The 21878-nt window shown below is 36.5% G+C and overlaps 5 protein-coding genes across 15 annotated transcripts; all 5 read left to right on the top strand.

The window, feature by feature from the left end:
• The first annotated feature begins 25 nt into the window (after positions 1-25).
• Positions 26-3297, top strand: LOC111487675 (proline dehydrogenase 2, mitochondrial-like). Its single transcript, XM_023135168.1, has 4 exons — positions 26-628; positions 1741-2386; positions 2484-2724; positions 3015-3297. The coding sequence occupies exons 1-4, from the start codon at positions 89-91 to the stop codon at positions 3052-3054; spliced, it is 1467 nt and encodes a 488-aa protein (XP_022990936.1). The 5' UTR covers positions 26-88; the 3' UTR covers positions 3055-3297.
• Positions 3298-3682: 385 nt separating this feature from the next.
• On the top strand, positions 3683-7664 carry LOC111487437 (probable 2,3-bisphosphoglycerate-independent phosphoglycerate mutase). Of its 10 annotated transcripts, XM_023134836.1 has the most exons (8): positions 3684-3865; positions 4098-4197; positions 4467-4593; positions 4985-5335; positions 5677-5822; positions 6019-6295; positions 6645-6917; positions 7108-7664. In XM_023134836.1, the coding sequence occupies exons 4-8, from the start codon at positions 5027-5029 to the stop codon at positions 7576-7578; spliced, it is 1476 nt and encodes a 491-aa protein (XP_022990604.1). In that variant the 5' UTR covers positions 3684-3865; positions 4098-4197; positions 4467-4593; positions 4985-5026; the 3' UTR covers positions 7579-7664. The 10 variants fall into 10 exon arrangements, with proteins under 10 accessions (XP_022990608.1, XP_022990604.1, XP_022990610.1 ...); XM_023134840.1 differs by lacking the exon at positions 4467-4593 and having other exon boundaries at positions 3683-3865; positions 5016-5335; XM_023134842.1 differs by lacking the exon at positions 4467-4593 and having other exon boundaries at positions 3684-3830; positions 5025-5335.
• A 320-nt stretch (positions 7665-7984) lies between these two features.
• LOC111487469 (protein FLX-like 2) lies at positions 7985-12715 on the top strand. Of its 2 annotated transcripts, XM_023134877.1 has the most exons (6): positions 7985-8114; positions 8189-8255; positions 8526-9104; positions 9423-9568; positions 9669-9763; positions 11949-12715. In XM_023134877.1, the coding sequence occupies exons 3-6, from the start codon at positions 8545-8547 to the stop codon at positions 12315-12317; spliced, it is 1170 nt and encodes a 389-aa protein (XP_022990645.1). In that variant the 5' UTR covers positions 7985-8114; positions 8189-8255; positions 8526-8544; the 3' UTR covers positions 12318-12715. The 2 variants fall into 2 exon arrangements, with proteins under 2 accessions (XP_022990645.1, XP_022990646.1); XM_023134878.1 differs by lacking the exon at positions 8189-8255 and having other exon boundaries at positions 11949-12548.
• A 1373-nt stretch (positions 12716-14088) lies between these two features.
• Positions 14089-17219, top strand: LOC111486965 (protein trichome birefringence-like 19). Its single transcript, XM_023134158.1, has 2 exons — positions 14089-14707; positions 16198-17219. The coding sequence occupies exons 1-2, from the start codon at positions 14231-14233 to the stop codon at positions 16996-16998; spliced, it is 1278 nt and encodes a 425-aa protein (XP_022989926.1). The 5' UTR covers positions 14089-14230; the 3' UTR covers positions 16999-17219.
• Positions 17220-18569: 1350 nt separating this feature from the next.
• Positions 18570-20099, top strand: LOC111486964 (protein trichome birefringence-like 19). The gene is made up of 2 exons (XM_023134157.1): positions 18570-19117; positions 19199-20099. The coding sequence occupies exons 1-2, from the start codon at positions 18605-18607 to the stop codon at positions 19973-19975; spliced, it is 1290 nt and encodes a 429-aa protein (XP_022989925.1). The 5' UTR covers positions 18570-18604; the 3' UTR covers positions 19976-20099.
• Positions 20100-21878: the final 1779 nt, after the last annotated feature.

Genomic DNA, 21878 nt, shown 5'->3' with positions numbered 1-21878 from the left:
AACCCACAGGTCAGCAACAAAATTCAATGCACAAATTTAAAAAAGAAAAAAAAGAAAAAAAAAAGTGAAATTTTTTCTCCGAAATTGGATGGCTAGAAGAATTTTAGCAACCCAATCGAAGACCCCCAAGCGGTTTTTTCTTTATACTTTCGATCGGCTATTGAACACCGCCGCCTCCTCCCCCGCTGCCGCCTTCACGGCTGCCTCCGCCTCTCCGCTCAATCTCACCGGCTCTCCGGCGACACCCACGGTTGATTTCACCGACACGAGTGCCTTATTTGGGTCTCTTTCGACGTTGGAACTCTTACGCGCCGCCGCCAATCTCCATCTCGCCGCCGTCGGCCCTGTCGTCGATGCTGGGATATGGATCATGAACTCTAAGCTGATGGACGTGGAATTGATTCGTGAGGCGATTTTGGGTAGTGTTAAGCATACGTTTTACCGACATTTCTGCGCCGGCGAGGACGACGCGGCGGTTAGGAAAACCGTCCGACGGCTTCACGACGTCGGGTTAAGGAGCATGCTTGATTACGCCCTGGAATATGCCGACGACGAGGAATCATGTGATCGGAATCTTGATGGGTTTCTTAAAACCATCGAAGCCATTAAATCGCTTCCGCCTGGTTCTGTAAGTTCGCTTGATCTTGATCCTGTTCTTCTCGTGTTTTCATGGCTATTCTATTTTCATTGCTAATTTTTTTTTTAATTACTATTTTAGCAATTAATGTAAGTTTAAATAAATATTAGTTCATGAAGTCATTCCAACTAATTATTAATTAAAATTAAAATTCTAGACTAAGAGAGCAAGTTTAAGAATTTAATTGAGATTTAAGCTAATCTTCTGCCATATTTATCTTATTTTAATTACATTTAAACTTAGCTTTTAAATTACGGCATTTCTATTTCCGATAAGCTCTGGTTTGAGTGTGCCAGACTTCATTTTATATAAATAAATAAATAAAAGTCAAATAAAAGAATATTCCTTTCGTTTCTGGAATGGTCAACGCTCATTAAATTAGACTTTTCTGCCACGTCGCTTTCTTTTATGGTTAATAAATTGCCACGTGGGTGCCAATTTATATAAAAAGATGGAATTTTTCATGTTTATCTATGTGAGACCCGAGATAGAAAAAAAGAAACATTCATTAAGAGGGTGTGTACACATCTTTCTAACCTATGCGTTTTAAAACTGTGAGACTGACAACGATATGTAAAATACTAAAACGGTCAATATTTACTAGTGGATGGACTTAGACTGTTATAGATAGTAGGTTTCAAGCAGTGTGTCATTGAGAATGTTGGCTCCTAGTGGGGTGGATTGTGAAATCCTCCATTAGTTGGGGAGAGAAATAAAACATTTTTTATAAGGATGTGAAAACATCTTATATTAGTTGGGGAGGAGAATGAAACACATATGGAAACCTTTCTCTAGTAGACGCGTTTTAAAGGTTTGAGATGAAGTCCGAAAGGAAAAACCTAAAGAGGACAATATCCGCTAGCGGTGGGCCTAGGCCGTTTCTAAAGCCTTGAGGTGAAGTTCGAAAGGGAAAACGGGCCGTTACCATCTCCCTAGCAGATACGTAACTAGCTAAAACACGTCACATATAAAACACGTCATATGTGGTAGGAAGGATAATTTAATAGCATTTTGTTTTATTTTTGTCGATGAATGGAAAACATTTCAAAATTGGCATCTTTGTGTTTGTTTCCTGAGAAAATTCTTGTATTTGACAATGACAGGCAAGTTTTGTGGTGGCTAAAGTTAGTGCAATTTGCCCATTGAGATTGCTTGAAAGAGTGAGTGATTTATTAAGATGGCAACACAAAAACCCTTGTTTAAATCTCCCATGGAAGTTCAAAACCTTACCAATTTTCTCAGACTCGAGCCCTTTATACCACACCCTCAAACACCCCACTCCCTTAACTCCTGAAGAAGAGAAAAGCCTCCAAATCAGCCACCAAAGGCTCATGAAAATCTGTCAAGCCTCTGCTGATGCCAACGTTCCTTTAGCCATCGATGCCGAGCACACCAAAGTTCAACCCGCCATTGATTACTTCACTTACTCTGCCGCCATTGATTACAACAAAGACCATAATCCCATCGTCTATGGCACTGTCCAAGCCTATTTGAAGGACGCCAAAGACCGATTGTTGTTGGTTACTAAGGCTGCTGACAATATGAAAATTCCTCTTGGGATTAAGCTAGTGAGGGGTGCTTATATGTCTAGTGAATCCAAACTCGCGTTGTCTTTAGGGTTTCCGTCTCCCATTCACGATACCATTCTCGATACTCACTCGTGCTACAATGGTTGTGCGTCGTTCTTACTCGACAACGTCGTTAAAAGCTCGAGTGGTGTTATTCTTGCAACCCACAACGTTGAATCAGGTAACAACTATTTAGTTTCTAATTTCGCTTTTATAGTTTGATAAAACTCTCGTGATCGGACCGGTGTCGGGTGTGTGTGTGTGTGTGTGTTGTGTAGGGAAATTGGCGGCTGCCAAAGCATATGAGATAGGGATCGGGAAGTTGAAGCACAAGTTGGAGTTTGCCCAATTGTATGGAATGTCGGAAGCTCTTTCCTTTGGGTTGAGAAATGCAGGGTTTCAAGTTAGCAAATACATGCCATTTGGCCCTGTGGATATGGTGATGCCATATCTTTTGAGAAGGGCGGAAGAGAATAGAGGTCTTCTATCTACGTCAAATCTCGATAGAAAACTTATGAGGTATGAACATATCTCTTGTCGAGACTGCTTTTTAATAACCGTCAGACTAGATTTTTCGTTTTCTAATCACTGTCGGATATAAAAGTGAATGACTTCCGATCTTTGAGATCTCATATTGGTTGGAGTCCTCTCGCCCGAGAGGAAAAATCCAAAGAGAATAATATGTAGTAGTAGTGTAATATGGTTGTTACATGATCACTATGTGGTGGTCTCATCAAATAACTCCTCCGACCCCCGATGGGCTTAGGGTACAACAAATTTTAACGCGTTTAATTGGTTGATGCTTGCAGGAAGGAGATGGCAAGGAGGGTGAAAGATTGCATGAGGTGAAAGAAAGAGCATTTTTTAGAAACATCAGCTACAGCGCCAAGATTTGCAATTTTAATTTTTTTTTTTTTTAAATTGAAGTTATTCATAGAATATGAAATGTCCTTTTCGACCTTACTAAAACAAGTGAATAATTTGTAAAATAGGGCGAAAATGATAAATTTAGAACTTTAGGTTAGGAGGAACATAAGTTTATATTATGGTTGTTTTTAAGAATTAATAAAGTAAATATTATGTTAATTATAAGTCATTATTAATTATAAAAAAAATAGCTATAATTTCTACGGCTCCAACAATAAGTGGTTGAAATTTTGAAATTACTCTATCCTTCACAAACAAAATAAAATATTTTGAAAATGAAATCAAAATTATTAAATAGACTAAATTTTATTTATTTATTTATTTTTCTATTTTGATTTAATCAATTTACTTTAAATAAATATTGAAATTAATATCTACGATTAACTTGAAGTTAATTTTTATTTAATTTTAACGAAGAAAATTACATAATTCGAACATATTTTTAAAAAAAAGTTTTATAGAGACCAAATTGGGTTTAGAAAGTTAATAATAATATAATTTTAAATATATATTTATGCTAAGTTTTAATTATTAATTTAACTAAAAAAATATTCTCTAAGCCCTCGTCCCAGCACTCTGAAGAATCTTACTCTATCTTTGTCTCTGTCCCTCGTTAATTTCCCGCCGGCGCTCTCTCTCCTTCTCCGGCCAACAGTAATCGGATTCTTATCATTCTCAATAAACAGATCGCTCCACAGGTTCTCATCAGCCTGCTGCAACCCTTACAAATAAAGTAATCGCAAGCGTTTTTTAGAATTTTTTCTTCAATGGGAGCCCTTTCTGGATCCTTTAGTTTCGTCTTCTTAATCCTTAATCGTTGTTGTAATTATCTTACTTGTTCAATTCAAAACTATATTTTCTTGTCGTATTATTTGTTACATTCGTCGATCAGTGTATTACATTTTCGAGAATCTAATCTTTTGCTTTTGGAGTTTTTAACATTTCCTCTCTCGATATTGATGCAGAAAGCAGAATAAAGTGGCATCGGTGGAAAGTGCTCGTAACTCGTTATAGACCATCCAAAAGCAGAATTTCACACAGTGTTCCAATTCCGTTTTGTTCTAGGTATAACTCAAACCTAACTACGAATTTGATTTGTAATGGTTGTGCTGAGGCTCTAGAGGTACGGGTTTTCTCGCTATCTACAACGATTTCGATGAATTTTTTATTTCTTTACCTGTCTGCTATGGAATTTGAAGTTGAGTTTGCTTAGAAGTGATGTTATATGATTGATCTCAAGTGCAATTTATTTCCGAAAGCTTGGACGGATGATTTGAAGGAAATTCATTTGTTTTTCCTTTGCAAGTATTATTGAGCTTCTGCATTATTGACAGGCTGCGCCCGTGCATGTTTATAGGAATTTCTGGGTAGTTTTCCAATTGACATTGCGTGGATAATTGATCGGATTCAGATTTTTTGCTGTGTATTTGAACTATTTCTGGGTAACTGCCATTTCGTTAGGCGATTCTTTTTCTTTTCTTCCCTGACATTTTTTCTGGGATAAATTGTTTATAGGACTTGATCTGTTTGATAGCTGTTTTTAGTTGTTTGTTGTCAACAAAATAAGTTTGTTTATTCAACTTGGATTTTGAAAACATGCAGAAAAAATATATGACAAAATCAAGAAATTCATAGGTATAAGTAGTATTTATAAGCTAAATTTTAAAAAAGAAGTTATTAAATTGGCCTAAAGGAGTTCAAAATTGGAAAAAAAACAGTTGTAAGTAAACAAAAGATTTTTTTTAAAAAAAATGAAATGGACCATGCAAACTCTTATTTGCTCTTTGTTGGGTTTGTTACATTACAACTCTTATTCACTGGTATTGTTTTTTAGAACCTGTTTGATATTTAGGAAGTAGGAAAGAGTGAACTGAAGCTCCCAGATTGTGCAGCCATGGTTACTTCCCAGCAACCTAAGAGAAGAGTGGCATTTGTGCTGATCGATGGGTTGGGTGATGTCTCGATACCAAAATTTGGATTTAAGACTCCTTTGCAAGTGGCCAAAGTTCCTAACTTGGATGCAATTGCTTCTGCTGGAGTTAATGGTCTCATGGACCCTGTCGAAGTAGGGTTGGGTTGTGGAAGTGACACAGCTCATCTTTCTCTTTTGGGCTATGACCCTAGAGTATATTATAGGGGTCGAGGTGCATTCGAATCCATGGGAGCTGGATTGGCTATGTCACCTGGAGATATTGCGTTCAAGGTGCACTTCCCAAAAATTTCCCCTTAAATTACATTACTTTTTAATAATTTATCAGTCTCTCTTGAAACTAGAATGCATATAGGATAGAAACATAATAATATTTTGTTAGTCTAGGATTTTAGTTTAGTAATGAAAAGATTAAAGAGAAGGCGATTATTGGCTTAGCTGGATGTTTTCTTTTCGTTGTTACTATATTCGTACCTTGTCTTCTCACTGCTTTTATCTATTTCATCTTCTCTATTCTTCTGGCTATATTTGTTGGGAATTGTGGATAGAGCATCAGTATATTTTCCTCCCCCATTTTTTAGTCTGCAAATTGACTAGTGGCTTCACAATTACAGTCGAACTTTGCTACATTGGACGAGAAGTCGGGAATAGTAACCAGTAGGAGGGCTGATAGACACTTTGAGGAGGAAGGGCCAATATTATGCGCATCACTTGATAGACTGAAGATACCAAGTTTCCCAGAGTATGAAGTTAGAGTGAGGTAGTTTTTTCTCTTTACATCATTAAAATCAGCGATTGTTTCTTCCTGTCTGGTTCATTCTATCAGTTTACAAATAGCCATATTTTATCGGGAAACATTTCATTATTATCAACTCTGCTGTTATTTGCTCGAGGCATTTAATTCCAAGGCTAGATAATAAGATTTATCTCATCCTCTTTTCTTTTTCTCCCTACAGGTATGCCACAGAGCATAGATGTGGCGTGGTTGTTAAAGGACCAAATTTGAGTGGGAATATATCGGGAACAGACCCTTTGAAGGACAACCGCTTGCTTTTGCAAGCAGAGGCTTTAGATGATTCTAAGGAAGCAAAGCTTACTGCAGCTGTTGTTAATGAGCTATCCAAGGAAATCTCACGAATCCTGGTCTCTCACCCAATAAATGCAAAGCGTGCAGCGGAAGGGAAGAACATAGCCAATCTTGTTCTTTTACGAGGTTGTGGGATTCGAATTGAGGTTTGTTCTTTTATATTTTCTACTATGCTATTTGCTCTGAGGTTTTTTATTCATGAGACTGCTATGTTGGTATTCATGCTTCCTTTTGTTTGGCTGCACCATCTGTTGATCAAATCAAGATATATACTCCGCTCTGGGTATGATGTTTGTACCATTGCCCTCTTACATATATGAAAGATAGACCCGGTTTCAATACGATGCGTAAATCATGCTCTTGAAAAACTTATATAATTCGAATCGGGTAGAAAACTTGAGATCTTTCATTGAGTCTTTTAGTGAGGTGTTATTCCATGATAGCAAGTGCATTGACGACCTTCAATGGACTGATAATTTGCATTCTGCATAACAGGTTCCTCCATTTGAGAAGAAACATGAGTTGTGGCCATGCATGGTGGCTCCCACCAAAATTATTGCTGGGCTCGGCTTATCGCTAGGAATCGATATCCTAGATGCTCCAGGAGCAACTGGAGATTATCGAACACTCTTAACCTCTAAAGCTACTGCAATCGCAAAGGGACTCTCAGCTCCTTTGCAATCTTGCCCCAATGTTTTTGTGCCAGGAGAAAATGAGCTCAAACCAGGTCGGACAGATGGTTATGATTTTGGGTTCCTTCATGTTAAGGTAGCTCCACTTTCTCCTCAACTCTCAAAAACTCGTCCATTCGTTAATATCTTATAAAAGTTATCATTGCATTTGCTGCTATGCCAAGCCCACCACTGCTACAAGATTATGGCTTTTTCATAATGGTTTTGTTGATTTATGACCATATTCGAAGTTGATCTCATGGCGTGGTTGGCGACCAATCTTGTAGGCAATAGACGATGCGGGGCACGATAAGGCAACTATATTCAAAGTTAAGGGAATGGAAGCTGTAGATAGAGCAATAGGACAGCTAGCCAAGCTTCTATGGAAGGCAGAATCTACTGGCAAGTTCCAGTACTACCTCTGTGTGACAGGAGACCACTCCACTCCAGTTGAGTATGGAGATCACAGCTTTGAGCCAGTTCCATTTACAATATGCAGATTGAAAGACTTTGTAGGCGCCGTGGGCGGGGAGTCGGTAATTGCAGGCATTTCTCTCGACCCGTTTCCCCTCCCGACGATCGTAGCCAGTGAGGACTTGGACTGGGTTTCAGAAGAGAGAAGCAAAGACTCCCAAGCCTTTGGTGGGGACTCAGTTTGTGAGTTTGATGAGATATCAGCTGCCAAGGGATGTCTTGGGCGCTTCCCTGGTGGAGAGATGATGGGTATCATAAAGAGATTCCTCAAGTTAGATGCATGAGTTGCTCAAATTTCTTCTATAATTACTCTGTTCTAAGAACTACAAATAAAAATATTTTGGAATAAGAGAAATATATTTCCACGACATTCTTTTTTATTATTTAAATAAACATCGTAATATTTTACAGATTAAGAATTTGATTGGATTATAATTATTGTTTAAAATCTAATTTTATTAAATTATAATTCAATTATTATTCGTAAGGTTTAATTACAACAATTCCTACCATTGCTATAATTAAAATAGAGACATTATATTCCTACTTTATTTTTTAATTTTCAGATTTAATGTAATTAAAATAATTATTTAGAAATTTGGAAATAAAAATGGTTTTCATCCAAAAATAATAATAATAATAATAATAATATATATATATATATATATATTATAAAAGAAATTAAAATTGGGACTGTCATGGCGGGTTCTTCTTCTTCTTCCTAAAAACAACAGTGGCGAGGAACTCTTCTCATTTCTTTACTTCTCCGATTTCAACCTCCTCCGCCGATGAGTTTTCCGGTGTCGGTTGATTGCCGAAGGTATATAAACCTACCCAATATTCTGGTTTTTATCGTCCTTCTCATTTCTTGAAAACCCTAAACTTTTCTTTCAGCAAGAACGAACGCTCATGTTCCCGTGCATCAATGAACATTGTCTAGTTTATTCGATGCTTTTTGATGGTATGTGTGATTTTCTTTTTCATTGGGTACACTCGAGAAGTGTTATTTCTTTAACGAATTCAATTTTGGATTTGCTGTATTGTTGCGCACCTTACAATTTAGGTTACGAAATGAAGTGTTATTTCGTTAATGATTTTTAAGTTTACATATTTAGGACTTTTCTTGCCTATATTGGCTTTTAGCTACTTGGTTAGCAACAGTTCTTTGATTTTGGTTGGTTGTTAGCCAGTTGAAGTAATGGTGTCTGTGTTATATTCTCTATAAACGCAGGTGATTTCTAGCTATTAAAATGGGCAGTAAAGGTCGCTTTCCGCCTCCACATACAAGGCGTCCTCTTCCAGGTTCTGGTGTACTGCATCCAGAAGCATTTGGTCATGGGGTTCGTCCTCCACCAGCTACATTTCCTCCCTTTGACATATTGCCTCCTCCAGAAGTAATGGAACAGAAGCTAGCTGGGCAACATGTTGAGATACAGAAACTCGCAACCGAGAATCAGAGGCTCGCTGCTACCCATGGAACCTTGAGGCAAGAGCTTGCTGCTGCGCAGCATGAGTTGCAGATTCTTCATGCTCAAATAGGAGCTGTGAAATCTGAAAGAGAACAGCAAACAAGGAATCTTTCTGATAAGATTGCAAAGATGGAAGCTGAATTACAAGCAGCTGAGCCAATTAAGTTAGAATTGCAGCAGACAAAAGCAGAAGCTCAGAACTTGATTGTAGCAAGGCAAGAACTTATTACTAGAGTGCAACATTTGACCCAAGATCTTCAGAGGGCCCATGCAGACGTGCAGCAGGTTCCAGTTTTGATGTCAGAACTTGAGAGTTTGAAGCAGGAATATCAGCATTGTAGGTGAGTAATCTGCATAGAATTTACCTTTTAGAGGGAATTTTTAAGATTTCACACAACTACTTATGTTAGTTTTTGTGTAGGATGCCTTTGTGGATTCAATCAAATTCAGTTTTCATCTTCTATGGTTCAGTTTCCTTAGTTATCCCTACTAGGCTTACGCGTCCTTATCTTGAGTCACTTCAAACAAAGAAGGATATGGAAAGAAAACCCCTTAATGCAAGGTTTCTTGCATTTAGGGTTAGGGAGTTCCTATTTTAAACTTGTTTGGGTTGAGTTCTTTGTTTGGAAAATGGCATGACCTAGTTATTGACCTTGCAGAGCGACCTATGACTATGAGAAAAAATTATACAATGATCATCTTGAGTCACTTCAAGTAATGGAAAAGAATTATGTCACTATGGCTAGGGAGCTGGAGAAGCTTAGGGCAGAGTTGACAAATACTGCTAGTTTAGACAGAAGACATGGTATTACTCCTCACCTTTATTTCAGGCTTTCTGTTGGATTATGTTTTACCCGTCTTGAATTTCCCTTTATCTACCGCTGATATTTGACGACTGCACATAGTTGGGCCTTATGGTACTACCCAAAACAATAAGATAGAGGCTTCTGGGCAACCAGCAGGACAAAATACTTATGAGGACGGCTATGGTGTTGGCCAGGTTTGTCACATTCATATATTCCACTTTCTGGTTTTCGTGAATTAATATTTTGTTCCTGAATTTTATAGTTCCTTCTTTTGGTGGGCTGTGAGGTCTCTTTTCCTGCCTACGTTTTAGCTGGGCTTCCCTCCTTCCCGATTGTTGAGAAAGTTCAGAAATGTTTATCTTCCTGAAAAGAAGCCTTATTTTCTAGGGGGAGAAGACGTTTTAAGCTAACATTTTTTTTTTATTAGAAACTGAATTTTCATTCAGAGAAAATATGAGAGAGTATATAAATAATAAACAGACGATAGGGCCTTAAGAAAATAACCTAGCAAAAGGAGCACAAAGTTATGGGCTCCAATCCCAATCTATACTTCGTCAGATTTCAATTTACTCTCTGGTTCTTTCAAGGAGACTTATTTTGTAACCGCCCAAACCCGCCGCTAACATTGTCCGCTTTGGCACGTTACGTATCGCTGTTGGCCTCCGGTTTTAAAACGTGTCTATAGGGAGAGATTTCCACACCCATATAAGGAATACTTTGTTCCCCTCTCCAATCGATGTGAAATCTCTCAATCTACCCCCTTGGGGGCCAGCGTCCTTGCTAGCACACCGCCTGGTGTCTGGCTCTGATACTATTTGTAACAGTCCAAGCCCACCGCTAACAAATATTGTCCACTTTGGCCGTTACATGTCACCGTCAGCCTCACGGTTTTAAAACGCGTCTAATAGGGAGAGATTTTCACACCTTTATAAGGAATATTTCATTCCCCTCTCCAACTGATGTGGGATCTCAAATATTTTCATTCTATATTCATGTTATTCGAGAAATATCTGTTTCTTATTATTTTTTCAAATCTAATATAATCTCTTTATTTAGGATTCCATCCTTGGTTAGTTGAAAATTATGATTTTTCTTTGCTTTTTTTNTTTTTTTTTTTTTTTTTTTTTTTTTTTTTTTTTTTTTTTTTTTTTTTTTTTTTTTTTTTTTTTTTTTTTTTTTTTTTTTTTTTTTTTTTTTTTTTTTTTTTTTTTTTTTTTGTATGTGATGGTAGACTTTGAGTAATGGGACCGAATCTCCTTGTGGCTTGTTGGCTGGATTTGCTTCATCCACATGTCACCAAGTTCAAGGAGCTGTTAGTGAGAGAGAGAGAGAGAGAGAGAGAGAAAAGATGAGTCATGAGGGGGTTGGCTTTCAATTCTCATCTGGTTGGGAACTTATGAGGATAGTTAAGTGAGAGTTTGTTCCAAAATGTCTGAAAAGGGCGGGTCAGCGTTTCTGAAACTTATTGTGTAATTATTTTTCCCTTTTGGTAAGCGGGGCCGTTGTGAAGGTTTCCCTCAGAACCTAAGGCGTAATGTTTTTTGATTTTGGTACAAATGGCAAAATGCTAATGAGTTCCTTACAATAATGACCAAAGCCAACTTGTGGAAGGAAATTTAGAAGTGTCCTCTCAAATTTCCAAACTTAACCAAATTCTTAAATGGGGGTGGTCCAATGTTCCATTTTTTGGCCAATTTTTGGGTTGACGATTCTCCTCTATATCATTTATTCCCTTGTCTATAGGTTTTGTCTTTTGCAACAAAAAAAAAAAAAAAAAAAAAAAAGGTGGGGTTCCCATGGAGTTTGTTTTCTTTTAACTTTCACCTCAGGGGGTAGAGCATTGTTGGATAGGGAAGTCGTGGATATGTCTATGTTGCAGTCCCTTTTACATAGTTTTTGTTTTAGATACGAGTTACAGCAAAAGGTGTATAATCTCTTAATTCCTTTTGTTTGTTCTCTTCAAAATATTTCTACTCCCACTTGCTTCATTACTCTTCCATTTCACAAAAGGCCAGGTTCTTCCTGCTGGCCAGATGCCATGCTTTGTTTGAACGTATCATGTGAAGTTAGACCACAAGATTTATATAACTTTTTATGGAGACAACTTTACGGTGAAGATTTTGGTTGGCTTTTGGAATTTATTTGGTGCTAGCTTGGCATCAAAGATGACTGTTCATCCTCTATTAAACTACTTTGTAATCCTCCTTTAGTTTTAATTCCTAATCATTGGAGCATCCTTTGGTAATTTCAACTCTTTCAATACAATTATAAAAAGACAATTGCAGTATGGACATGACTGGTGGTTTACACTCCAAAATCAGTATGTTGATTGAGTTTTATTTTTCCTAGTGATTTCCACTCACTGAAATTGTGCAATAGGGACGTGGTCAGCTGTCTGCTACTGTAGGTGGTGCATCCAATGCTGGTGCAACTGTATACACAGGACCTCAAACTGGTTCAACTGCAACACGACCCAACTTCGATCCAGCAAGGGGTTCCCAACGAGGACCTGGTTACGAAGGACCAAGAGGATCCATTTATGATTCCCAGAGGCCTGGTTATGATGGACAGAGAGGTCCAGGTTACAATGTGCCTGGGTTACGAGCTGGCTATGATGCTCACTCTAGACGTGTTGCAGGACATGCTGCACCTGGAAACACTGCTCCATATGGGTCTTCGACACCACCTGATCGTGGAGGTGGGTACAAAGCACCAGCTCGAGGTGGAGGAAACCCTGGTCGGAGATGATCTCCGAGCGAAAGGTACCATTGAGATAACCCTATGTTACTGAGTTTTCTCATCTTCCTTATCCAAGTTATATGCTGTGCATTTCTACAAAATTTGAATGAATGAGTGGAGAAGTTTACATTAACATCAAAGTCAAAATCATTTCTGTTTCAGTGCTTTATCATCTTCAGCTGCCTGATGAACTTATAGATAACCCAATATTCTCTATCTCAATAGCTATCTTTCATTATTTTCATTAATTCCATATTGAAATTTGCGAATGTACCTAGTGAAGGTAAAGTCAATATAGGCGTCCATCAGGTGAAATGGCACATCAAACTGCTCTGCAATTCTTTGTATTATGGGGACACAAATTGAAATAAGATAAGAAAGATAACCATTTTTTGCCTTTTGTTTAATGCGCTTTGTTAGTGGGATGTGATATCTGGTGTTGGATTAGTTTATTAAAAGTTCATCAAAGATTAGTCTCTTTAAATCTTTTCATAACCCAACCCATACCCATACCCATACCCATACCCATACCCACCGTCATCTGTAAAGATCATCTTTAAATGCTTTCGAGGGAAAGAAAACGACATCGAAACAATGGGGCTCCGATATAGTTTATGAATCGATACTACGTGTATCGTACTATCATCGTATATAGATCCATAGCTTGTATTTTGTCTAACGACGACGATTGTCTATAGATGATTAAAGTGGTTAGTCAAAATATCTATCTTTCCAGCCATTTATTGAGGTGAATATTATTAACATTTATGATAGAAGCAAGCAAGCGAGCTAAGTTTAGGTATGAAATGAATAATGATTATTGATTGAAGTGGTTATATATATTTATATAATGCCAAAAAAAGGAGAGGGCTTTGCATGAATTATTGCATATCCAACCAATTTTGCAGCAGAAACTAATATTTGAGGTTTGAATTGCAGTGAACATCACCAACCCCTAAATCAAAAGGTCAAATTTTGTGAAACCATTTTGGGTTTTTCTTTTTAATTAATCACATTTAAAATTAAATGACATCTCAACAACTAACTCAATACCTCCCCTCATCTTTTCCTATCAATATTAAATAAAACCTTCACATCATTATTTATATAATCTTATTCATGTTTGAACCACAAGGTTTATTAATTTTTTTAGACATTTTAATTAATTTAATGATATTATTATATGTACCCATCCAGCTGTCATGACAATTTCCTTTTTATTTATTTATTTTGATGAATTATTATTTATTATTATATCAAGTCATGTCAAGGAAAATCCAAAGGAATTGCCTTTCAATTGAGTTATCAATAATCACACAAAACCAAAATACATTACTTCTCTTTGGATCTCTCCTCCTTTCAATTGTCAGAATTTTTTTTAATTAAAAAAAAAGTATGATCGAACAAAGGTAAGACGGACGGGACCGTGGTGAAGGGCGACTATTTAACTACCCATAGAAAAGTTACGATCCTCCCTCTAACATAAACATAAACAGATAAATTTGTCAAGTATGGTAAGTGAAGAACGAGATGACCCACAAAAAAAAAAATGCAAATTCTTCGATACACCATTTCACATCACAAGGTTTCTATCACTGTTTTGAGCTATAACAACTCAAACTCACCACTATCAAATATTGTGCGTTTTGATCCGTCCGTCAGTCTCACTGCTTTAAAACACGAAACAAACTTTACCTCTCTCCATGCAAAGAGGAACAAAGCTTCTCTCTCTCTCTTTCTCTCCACATGTAATCAAGTTAAGAATGATAGCCAAAAAAACAAAACCCAAAAGAACAACACTTTCAACCCACTCATCATTTACATCTCTTTTACAAACTCTTTAATTCAACATCTTCCCATCACTCTCTCTCTCTCTCTCTCTCTCTCTCTCTCTCCCAATCTCTCTCCCAATCTCCCTCCCCATGAAACTCCATGGCAACGAGGTGCTTCCCTCAGGGAAATCCTACACCCTCCACAAAATCCTAGCCATAGTCATCACTCTCGTCCTTCTCACAGTCATTCCCCTCATATACAATCTCATCAACTACTCTTTATTTCTCCACAACACCACCTCCCCCACCTCCCCTTCTTCTCCATACTCCAATGCCATTCAACAACAAGAAGAGTGCGACATTTTCACCGGCGAATGGGTCCCAAACCCCAACGCCCCTTACTACACAAGCTCCTCTTGTTGGGCCATTCACGAGCACCAAAACTGCATGAAATATGGAAGGCCCGACGGCGGCTTCATGCAATGGAGATGGAAGCCCGACGCCTGTGACCTCCCCATTTTCAACCCTTCCCAGTTTCTTGAGCTCATGAGAGACAAGTCCTTGGCTTTTGTTGGTGACTCCGTTGGAAGAAACCAAATGCAATCCTTGATTTGCCTTCTTTCACCCGTAAGTTCTTACCATCGATCAACGTTATAATGTTTTAACTAATTGAATTACAATTCGTTAATTGATTTTCTTTTTACTTTTTGATTGAAAGATTGTTTTTTTATGATTGTTTGAGTCTGATTTTTCCTTTCTTGAGATGGGTTTTTGGAATATATTCCATTTTCTGAAATATCTTTAATAATATGAGTTCTTGTCCCCAAAGGTCAATGATTAAAGGCCATAAATAATATAGTTGAAAATAAAAAAAAAATCAGTATATTAAATTAAAAAATGATGAATATTTATTTACAAAAAAAAAAAAATAAATAAATAAATTAGTCTTAATGGATTAATTGGAGTGATCTAATCCAGCTTTGGGAAAGCATCTTTTGGCCAAAAAGAATTGAAAAATTCACTTTTTGGGTTAAGATTAAAAAAAATTATATACAATTAAAAGTTAATTATTGGGTTTTGGAATCTAATTCCATTCCCAATGCCTCATCTTTCCCATACTTTCATAATTTTGGTATTATTTTATTTATTTATTTATTTATTTTACATTAAAATTAAAAAAAAATAAAATAAAATTATGGGCCATGGGAATCTTTAGCTCTTCGATGAAGCCAACAAGTTTGTGTTGTTTTATGTCATTTTGCTTTCCATACCCATTTCTTCTCTCTTTCATTTCCAATTATTTTTGTGGTTAATTTTATTAGGTTACGAGATTCGAATTCCTTAGGCTTACTTAATTTGTTGAATTATTTTCGATTACCCGTTATTTAGAAATAGAAAATATGAAATTAGTGAAGAATATTAATGTGGATTATTTTTTAAGATAATTAAAAGAAATTTTTATATGTTTTATTGATTTTTTTTTATTAAAAATAAAAAATAATTAAAAGGACTATTTGTGAACAAATTATTGAATTATTAAAAAGGAAAAAAACAAGGAATAGGAGCATTTGCCAGCTGTGACATTTTAACTAATAAAATACCTTTTCCCATTTTATTTAGCTTTAAATCTTATTTTATTTTAAAATATTCTATCTTACCTCTTGAATTCCATTTAAATTAATTTCTAATCTCTATTAAAATCAATTAACAAAATTTTTATCAGATAATTTAACCAAAAAACATTTTTTTTCTTTGCAGCATATATACATATATATGTATGTATGTATATATTTCTTTCTCTCTCTATAACATGTTTGCCGACAATGGTTTAATGTGTCAGACGAGATGTAGAATATAGTAAACATTTGACCAACAAAATTTTATAATAAAGTACATCCCATTTGTTCATACATTGTTTTCATTCTATTTTGTAACATTTTTAATGAAAAAGCATATGATATGATATGATACCTTTAAAAACTATATGTTATTCTCTTTAATTAAAAAATTACTTTTACCTTAGCGTCACATGATTTGGATCCAAGAAATTAAAAAATAAGTTATATAGTATAGTTTTAATTTGTTTAAAATATTAAAAAACAAAAATGGGATTACAGGTGGAATATCCGAAGGACGTGTCGTACACGTCGGATGAGAGTTTCAAGAGGTGGAAATACACTACCTACAATTTCACCATGGCCAGTTTCTGGACGCCTCATCTCATCAAAGCCGCCATGGGAGACTCTAACGGCCCCACCAAAACTGGCCTCTTCAATCTCTACTTGGACGAGTACGACCAGGAGTGGACCACTCAGATTGATGAGTTTGACTACATCATCATCTCCGGCGGCCACTGGTTCTTCCGCCCTATGGTTTTCTACGAGCGCCACCGCATCGTCGGCTGCCATTACTGCCTCCTTGAAAATGTCACCGATCTCGGGATGTACTACGGCTACCGGAAGGCCTTCCGAACGGCTTTCAAGGCCATAAACAGCCTGGAGAATTTTAAAGGAACGACGATTTTGAGAACCTTCGCGCCCTCGCATTTCGAGAACGGGCTATGGAATCAAGGCGGAAATTGCTTGAGGACGAGACCTTTCCGAAGCAACGAGACGCAATTGGAAGGTCATAATCTGGAGCTCTACATGATTCAGATGGAGGAATTCAAGATCGCGGAAAGGGAAGGGAGAAAACGAGGGCGGAAATTTAGGGTTCTTGATACGACGCAGGCTATGCTGCTGAGGCCGGACGGACATCCTAGCAGGTATGGGCATTTGGCGAGTGAAAATGTGACATTGTATAATGATTGTGTGCATTGGTGTTTGCCTGGCCCCATTGATGCTTGGAGTGATTTCTTGCTTGAGATGTTGAAGATGGAAGGGATTAGATCAGCCAGGGATGGGCTACAGTTTGGTTAGAAGGAGAAAGGAGTTTTTTCTTTATGATCATTTTCTTTCTTCTTAAAAAGGGTTTTACTTCTTAAATTCATGTTCTTGTTGTTCTTGTTGTTTTGTGATTTGTATATTTGTATCATTGTTGATTATTGAGATTTATGTATTTATAATTTGTGTCTAAAGTTGAATTAGACATGGTGAAAGAAGTCATAAAGAGCGCAAGTTAAGTACTTTTTTGTTTGTTTCGTTCATTGCTATCATTTATGATTAAGTCGACCAATTTAAACATATCTCTATTAGTTAAAGATAGATATCTACAATTAAGATTTGAATCTTCGTTCTCGAATATGTCGAGGAAAGTGAAAAGTAGTGTAATCTTATCAAGCTGTCAATTCTATAGATGGGAAATGAATGTGTGGATGGCCATCAACTAGTCTTTCACAATCCTATCTCTATCTCTATCCAGTCTAGATCACTTGAGAACAACCATTTTGAATTATTTTTCTCATTTAAAAAAGGTGGGATTACTGTCAAAGGTGAAAGGAAAATCCAACTGTACTGATAATAGACCCTACTTCTAGACCTTGTTGCCAAGAACATGAGAAGGATGACAACCCCTTGCATATAATAATCTAACCCAAATGCTTGTTTGTTTTGTCCAAGAAGATTCTATTCTTTCACAAGTTTTGTTAATTCAGACTTCAGTTCATTGACCTCCATTCCATCCGCCATTTGTTACCGCTAGCAGATATTTGTCTTCTTTGGACTTTCTCTTTCAGATTTTCTCTCAAGGTTCTTACAACACGTTTACTAGAGAAAGGTTTCGACATCCTTATAAAGAATGTTTTGTTCCCCTTTCCAACTGATGTGAGATCTTACAATCCACTCCTTTCAGGGTCCAACGTCTTCACTGACTTTATTCTCCTCTCCAACGGACGTGGGGTCTCACACATTAGTAGGTTCATTATTTGAAGGAAGAAGTTTCCAGTAAATCTCACAGGAAAATCTGCAGTTCTAAGTTAAGTTTTTATCACTCTTCTCCCAACATAATCATCAACAGCCTCTACCACTTGTAGACCACACAAAAACCGATGATACTGGATATGCTATGAGGGGGATGTAATATTCGGATAGGACAAGGTCAAGGACATGCCTTTGCGTCGGGGTTTTAAGACTGGTTTTATACATTTTTATATTAAGATTACTGATTTTGAATGGATAGTTTTTTCTGTGTTTCCCTGAAAGTAGCAGAGGAATAAAGCTGTAAGTTAAACTTGAAAACAATTTTTTTACCAGCTCCATGTGGTAGGTGCTCTGTTATCTGTAAAGCATGTTTCTTACAAGAATTTTTTGAGGATATATGACTGTAATCTGTATGAGTGTTGTACGATGTCGGTGGCCCAAATAAATTGTGACTTTCCACCTGTCCAACTTAGTTTTTAATAATGAAATATTATGCATTAACCAATAAAACCACACTTGTTTATTGATGGTGGTTTGGTAGGTAGTCGAAGCCAAAATAGAGGCATACTATTATATGAATGAATGCTTTCCAATAATTACCCAAAGTTTGCTTTTTACATGGACCTACACCCACCACAAAGAGAAAGAGAGAGAGGGAGGGAGTTATATGAATCAAAACACTTGGAATCTAAATTTCAGAGCTGTTCTCAACATGAAGCTTCATGTTTTTGAAGCTCCAATTGTAAACAAATCTGTGTTGTGGAATTCCCACAAAGGGATTCTGCTGGCTCTGACACTGCTCCTTGTTACCATCATTCCTCTGTCTACAAACAAAAACTTGCCTTCATCTCTGCCGAATCTCTGGAAGAACACCACCAACTTGAAGACAGTCGAATCAGAGAAGAAATGTGACGTGTTTCGTGGAAATTGGGTGCCCAAATCTGAGAGGCCATACTACACGAATGACACTTGTGACATGATGTTTGAGTATCAAAACTGCTTGAAGTATGGAAGACCTGACAGAGAGTTTTTGAAATGGAGGTGGAAGCCAGATGATTGTGAGCTTCCTCTCTTTGATTCTGCACAGTTCTTGGAAATTGTTAAAGGGAAATCTCTTGCTTTTGTTGGTGACTCTGTCGCTAGAAATCATATGCAGTCGCTCTTGTGTCTTCTCTCCAATGTAAGTTATATGTCAAGCTCAACAATCCATCATCTGTATAAACTTTCCCCTTTTTTAAATCTTCTTTTGCATATGTTGCAGGTATCTCATCCGGTAGATGTTTCTCCAAAATACAATCTAAGCTATGATTTCAAGAGATGGTTCTTTGCTGATTACAATTTCACAGTGGCAAGATTCTGGTCACCATATTTGGTTGAAAGCAGGGATGCAGACCAGAATGGTTTCTCCGCCAACAGCCTCATGAATCTATACTTGGATGAGGCAGACCCCTCCTGGAATTCCGCCGTCGAATCTTTCGACTACGTCGTCTTCTCAGCAGGACAGTGGTTCTTTCGCCCACAAGTATACTACGAAAATGGTCAAATAACAGGATGTTTCTATTGCCAGCAAAGTAACATCACACAGATTTTGAACTCCTATGGCTACGGGAAAGTCTTCCAAACTGTGTTTAGAACAATTATGGGTCTCAAAGGCTACAAAGGGGTGACATTTCTGAGGACATTTTCTCCATCACACTTCGAGAATGGCGATTGGGACAAAGGAGGGAATTGTGCAAGGACAGCTCCATTTACAAAGGAAGAGATGAAGTGGAAAAGTTTTGTGGTTGAGTTACACAAGGCTCAGGTGGAAGCATTCAAAGCAGCAGAGAAGGAAGGGATGAAGAGAGGCCTGGAATTCAAGCTGTTGGACACAACGGAAGCCATGCTGATGAGACCAGATGGGCATCCGAACCATTATTCTCCTCGTATGAATGTTAGTGTGGCTGACTGTGTGCACTGGTGTTTGCCAGGCCCCATTGACACATGGAATGAGTTCTTATTCCATATACTGAAAACTGGCAGGAAAGATACACATTAAGAAGAATGTATAGGGAAATGGATAGACGAGGTTTGTCAAGAATTATACTGTTTTTTTGTTTCTTCTGTAAGGAATACCGTAATATCAGTGCATTTGTCTCTATGAATTAGTTCAGATTGTTTAATGGGTGGCCATTGACTCCTGAAGTTATCTCCTCCTAATAAAATTGAAACCTTCCAAGGTTGAGAGAGATGTTTTGATCTGTATAAACTGCATTCTTGGGGAGTCAAGAGAGCATGAGTGGGCTGTTGTTCTGTTCTCAGATGTAGGGTTTGTGAGGGAGCTTGTGAACTGGACATAGCCTTCTTGAGGAAGAGGAGGAGTTGGGGAAGGAAGAAATGGATTATGGTGCTTTGGAGGACATCCAGAACTTCAAAGATTTTGATGTTGGAAACTCACTGATCAAACCAGTTATGGTGGGTTCACAGTAGAGGCAAAGAAGAAGCAAATATTAGCAGCAGTAGAGAGACTACAATCTGTTTAGGACGAGTTATTCAATGGGAACGGTGAGATCACCACTCATCGATTGGAGAGGAGAACGAAACATTCCTTATAAAGATATGAAACCTCTCCCTAAGGCGTTTTAAAAACTTGAACTAGGAGGAAGAGAAGCATTCCTTAGAAGAGTACGAAAATAGATGCTTTTTAAAACCTTATTCCAAAGAGAACAATGTCTACTAGTAGAGGGGAAGTTCAGAAGAGAAAGCCCAAACAAACGGATTTGGGCCGTTCAAAAGGGGAAGCCTAAAGAGACGAACTTCCCTTTTATTCCTAAATTAACTATTATAAAAAATCAACAATAACTAAAAAAAATATTTTATTCCTAAATAAACTTTATAGATTAGTAAATAATATCTACAAATTTAAATACTAAAATATAATAAATATACGAACGATTATGCAATTTTTTTTTCATAGTTAGTTATTGTTGTGACTAGGATTCGAATTCTCATCACGATCTATCCTCACTCACATGCATCTTAGAAAAATTCCTTAAAGGTCACCTAACATAAAATTGTTCAAGCAAAACACGCTAAATCATATAATATTTTTATGATTGAACCATACATATTGTTAGTATAAGTATGACTGTCATTTCTTTAAACATTTTTAGTCACTTTATTTTGAGGATCACTGTGTTATCAATTCATTCATGTACCTTTTCATTTATTCACCGTGTTTTATTATTATTATTATTATTATTATTTTAAGGTCTTTCTTTGATTAATATATTAAATGTTGGGTTGAAAACGTACAAGTTGTGAAAGTCTCCTCTTAACTTCAGAAATTGATTGAATTTCTTTCACTTTAAGCAATACATGAAACTCATCTCCATATTTTTCTTAAATTAAATATATATTTTTTGTAATATACAATTAGAAAATAAAATAAAAAAAAGACAATTTTATTTTTAAAAATGTTTTCTTTTATATTTTTGTTTGGTCTAATTTTAACATTTACCGATAGAAATCGTGCAATTAAAAAAAATGTTATAAAAGATTAAACTGAAATTTTGTAAATACAATAAAGATTAATTAATTAATAGTTATATACCCACTAATTTTGTTTGTTAAACAAACTATTATTGGTTATTAATATTTTTCTTAATATATTTTGAAAAAAATTGGAATAAGCATTTAATAATAATATATATTTTCAAGATCGGAGGCTTTTCAACTTTTGAAGGATATATAAAAATAATTGTCAACTTGCTTTTTGAATATTGAGAAAAACAAATGGCCTTTTGCATAATGTGGTTTGAACTCAATAATTTAATAGCAAATTTGTTCGGAAATATTCCAAAAATAATGTATATATAGAATATTAAAAATATTATTACATTTTACTTTAATATTAATATAAATATTAAATGCAAGATCTCACGTTAGAGAGGGGAACTAAA

Source organism: Cucurbita maxima, unplaced genomic scaffold, assembly GCF_002738345.1.
Source record: "Cucurbita maxima cultivar Rimu unplaced genomic scaffold, Cmax_1.0 Cma_Scf00012, whole genome shotgun sequence".
In the NCBI taxonomy this organism is placed as follows: Eukaryota; Viridiplantae; Streptophyta; class Magnoliopsida; order Cucurbitales; family Cucurbitaceae; genus Cucurbita; species Cucurbita maxima.
Note: the sequence above shows the minus strand (reverse complement) of the source record. Positions and strands in the feature narration are given on the sequence as shown.

Bases quoted from the DNA above. Each gene is read 5' to 3' on its own strand.
- LOC111486964 (XM_023134157.1), top strand. From the start codon at position 18,605: ATGAATCAAAACACTTGGAATCTAAATTTCAGAGCTGTTCTCAACATG. The intron at 19,118-19,198 runs GTAAGTTATATG...CATATGTTGCAG, and splicing joins TCTTGTGTCTTCTCTCCAAT to GTATCTCATCCGGTAGATGT.
- LOC111486965 (XM_023134158.1), top strand. From the start codon at position 14,231: ATGAAACTCCATGGCAACGAGGTGCTTCCCTCAGGGAAATCCTACACC. The intron at 14,708-16,197 runs GTAAGTTCTTAC...ATGGGATTACAG, and splicing joins TGATTTGCCTTCTTTCACCC to GTGGAATATCCGAAGGACGT.
- LOC111487437 (XM_023134840.1), top strand. From the start codon at position 5,027: ATGGTTACTTCCCAGCAACCTAAGAGAAGAGTGGCATTTGTGCTGATC. The intron at 5,823-6,018 runs GTAGTTTTTTCT...TTCTCCCTACAG, and splicing joins GAGTATGAAGTTAGAGTGAG to GTATGCCACAGAGCATAGAT. The intron at 6,918-7,107 runs GTAGCTCCACTT...CCAATCTTGTAG, and splicing joins TTGGGTTCCTTCATGTTAAG to GCAATAGACGATGCGGGGCA.
- LOC111487675 (XM_023135168.1), top strand. From the start codon at position 89: ATGGCTAGAAGAATTTTAGCAACCCAATCGAAGACCCCCAAGCGGTTT. The intron at 629-1,740 runs GTAAGTTCGCTT...TGACAATGACAG, and splicing joins AATCGCTTCCGCCTGGTTCT to GCAAGTTTTGTGGTGGCTAA. The intron at 2,387-2,483 runs GTAACAACTATT...TGTGTTGTGTAG, and splicing joins AACCCACAACGTTGAATCAG to GGAAATTGGCGGCTGCCAAA.
- LOC111487469 (XM_023134877.1), top strand. From the start codon at position 8,545: ATGGGCAGTAAAGGTCGCTTTCCGCCTCCACATACAAGGCGTCCTCTT. The intron at 9,105-9,422 runs GTGAGTAATCTG...TTGACCTTGCAG, and splicing joins CAGGAATATCAGCATTGTAG to AGCGACCTATGACTATGAGA. The intron at 9,764-11,948 runs GTTTGTCACATT...ATTGTGCAATAG, and splicing joins ACGGCTATGGTGTTGGCCAG to GGACGTGGTCAGCTGTCTGC.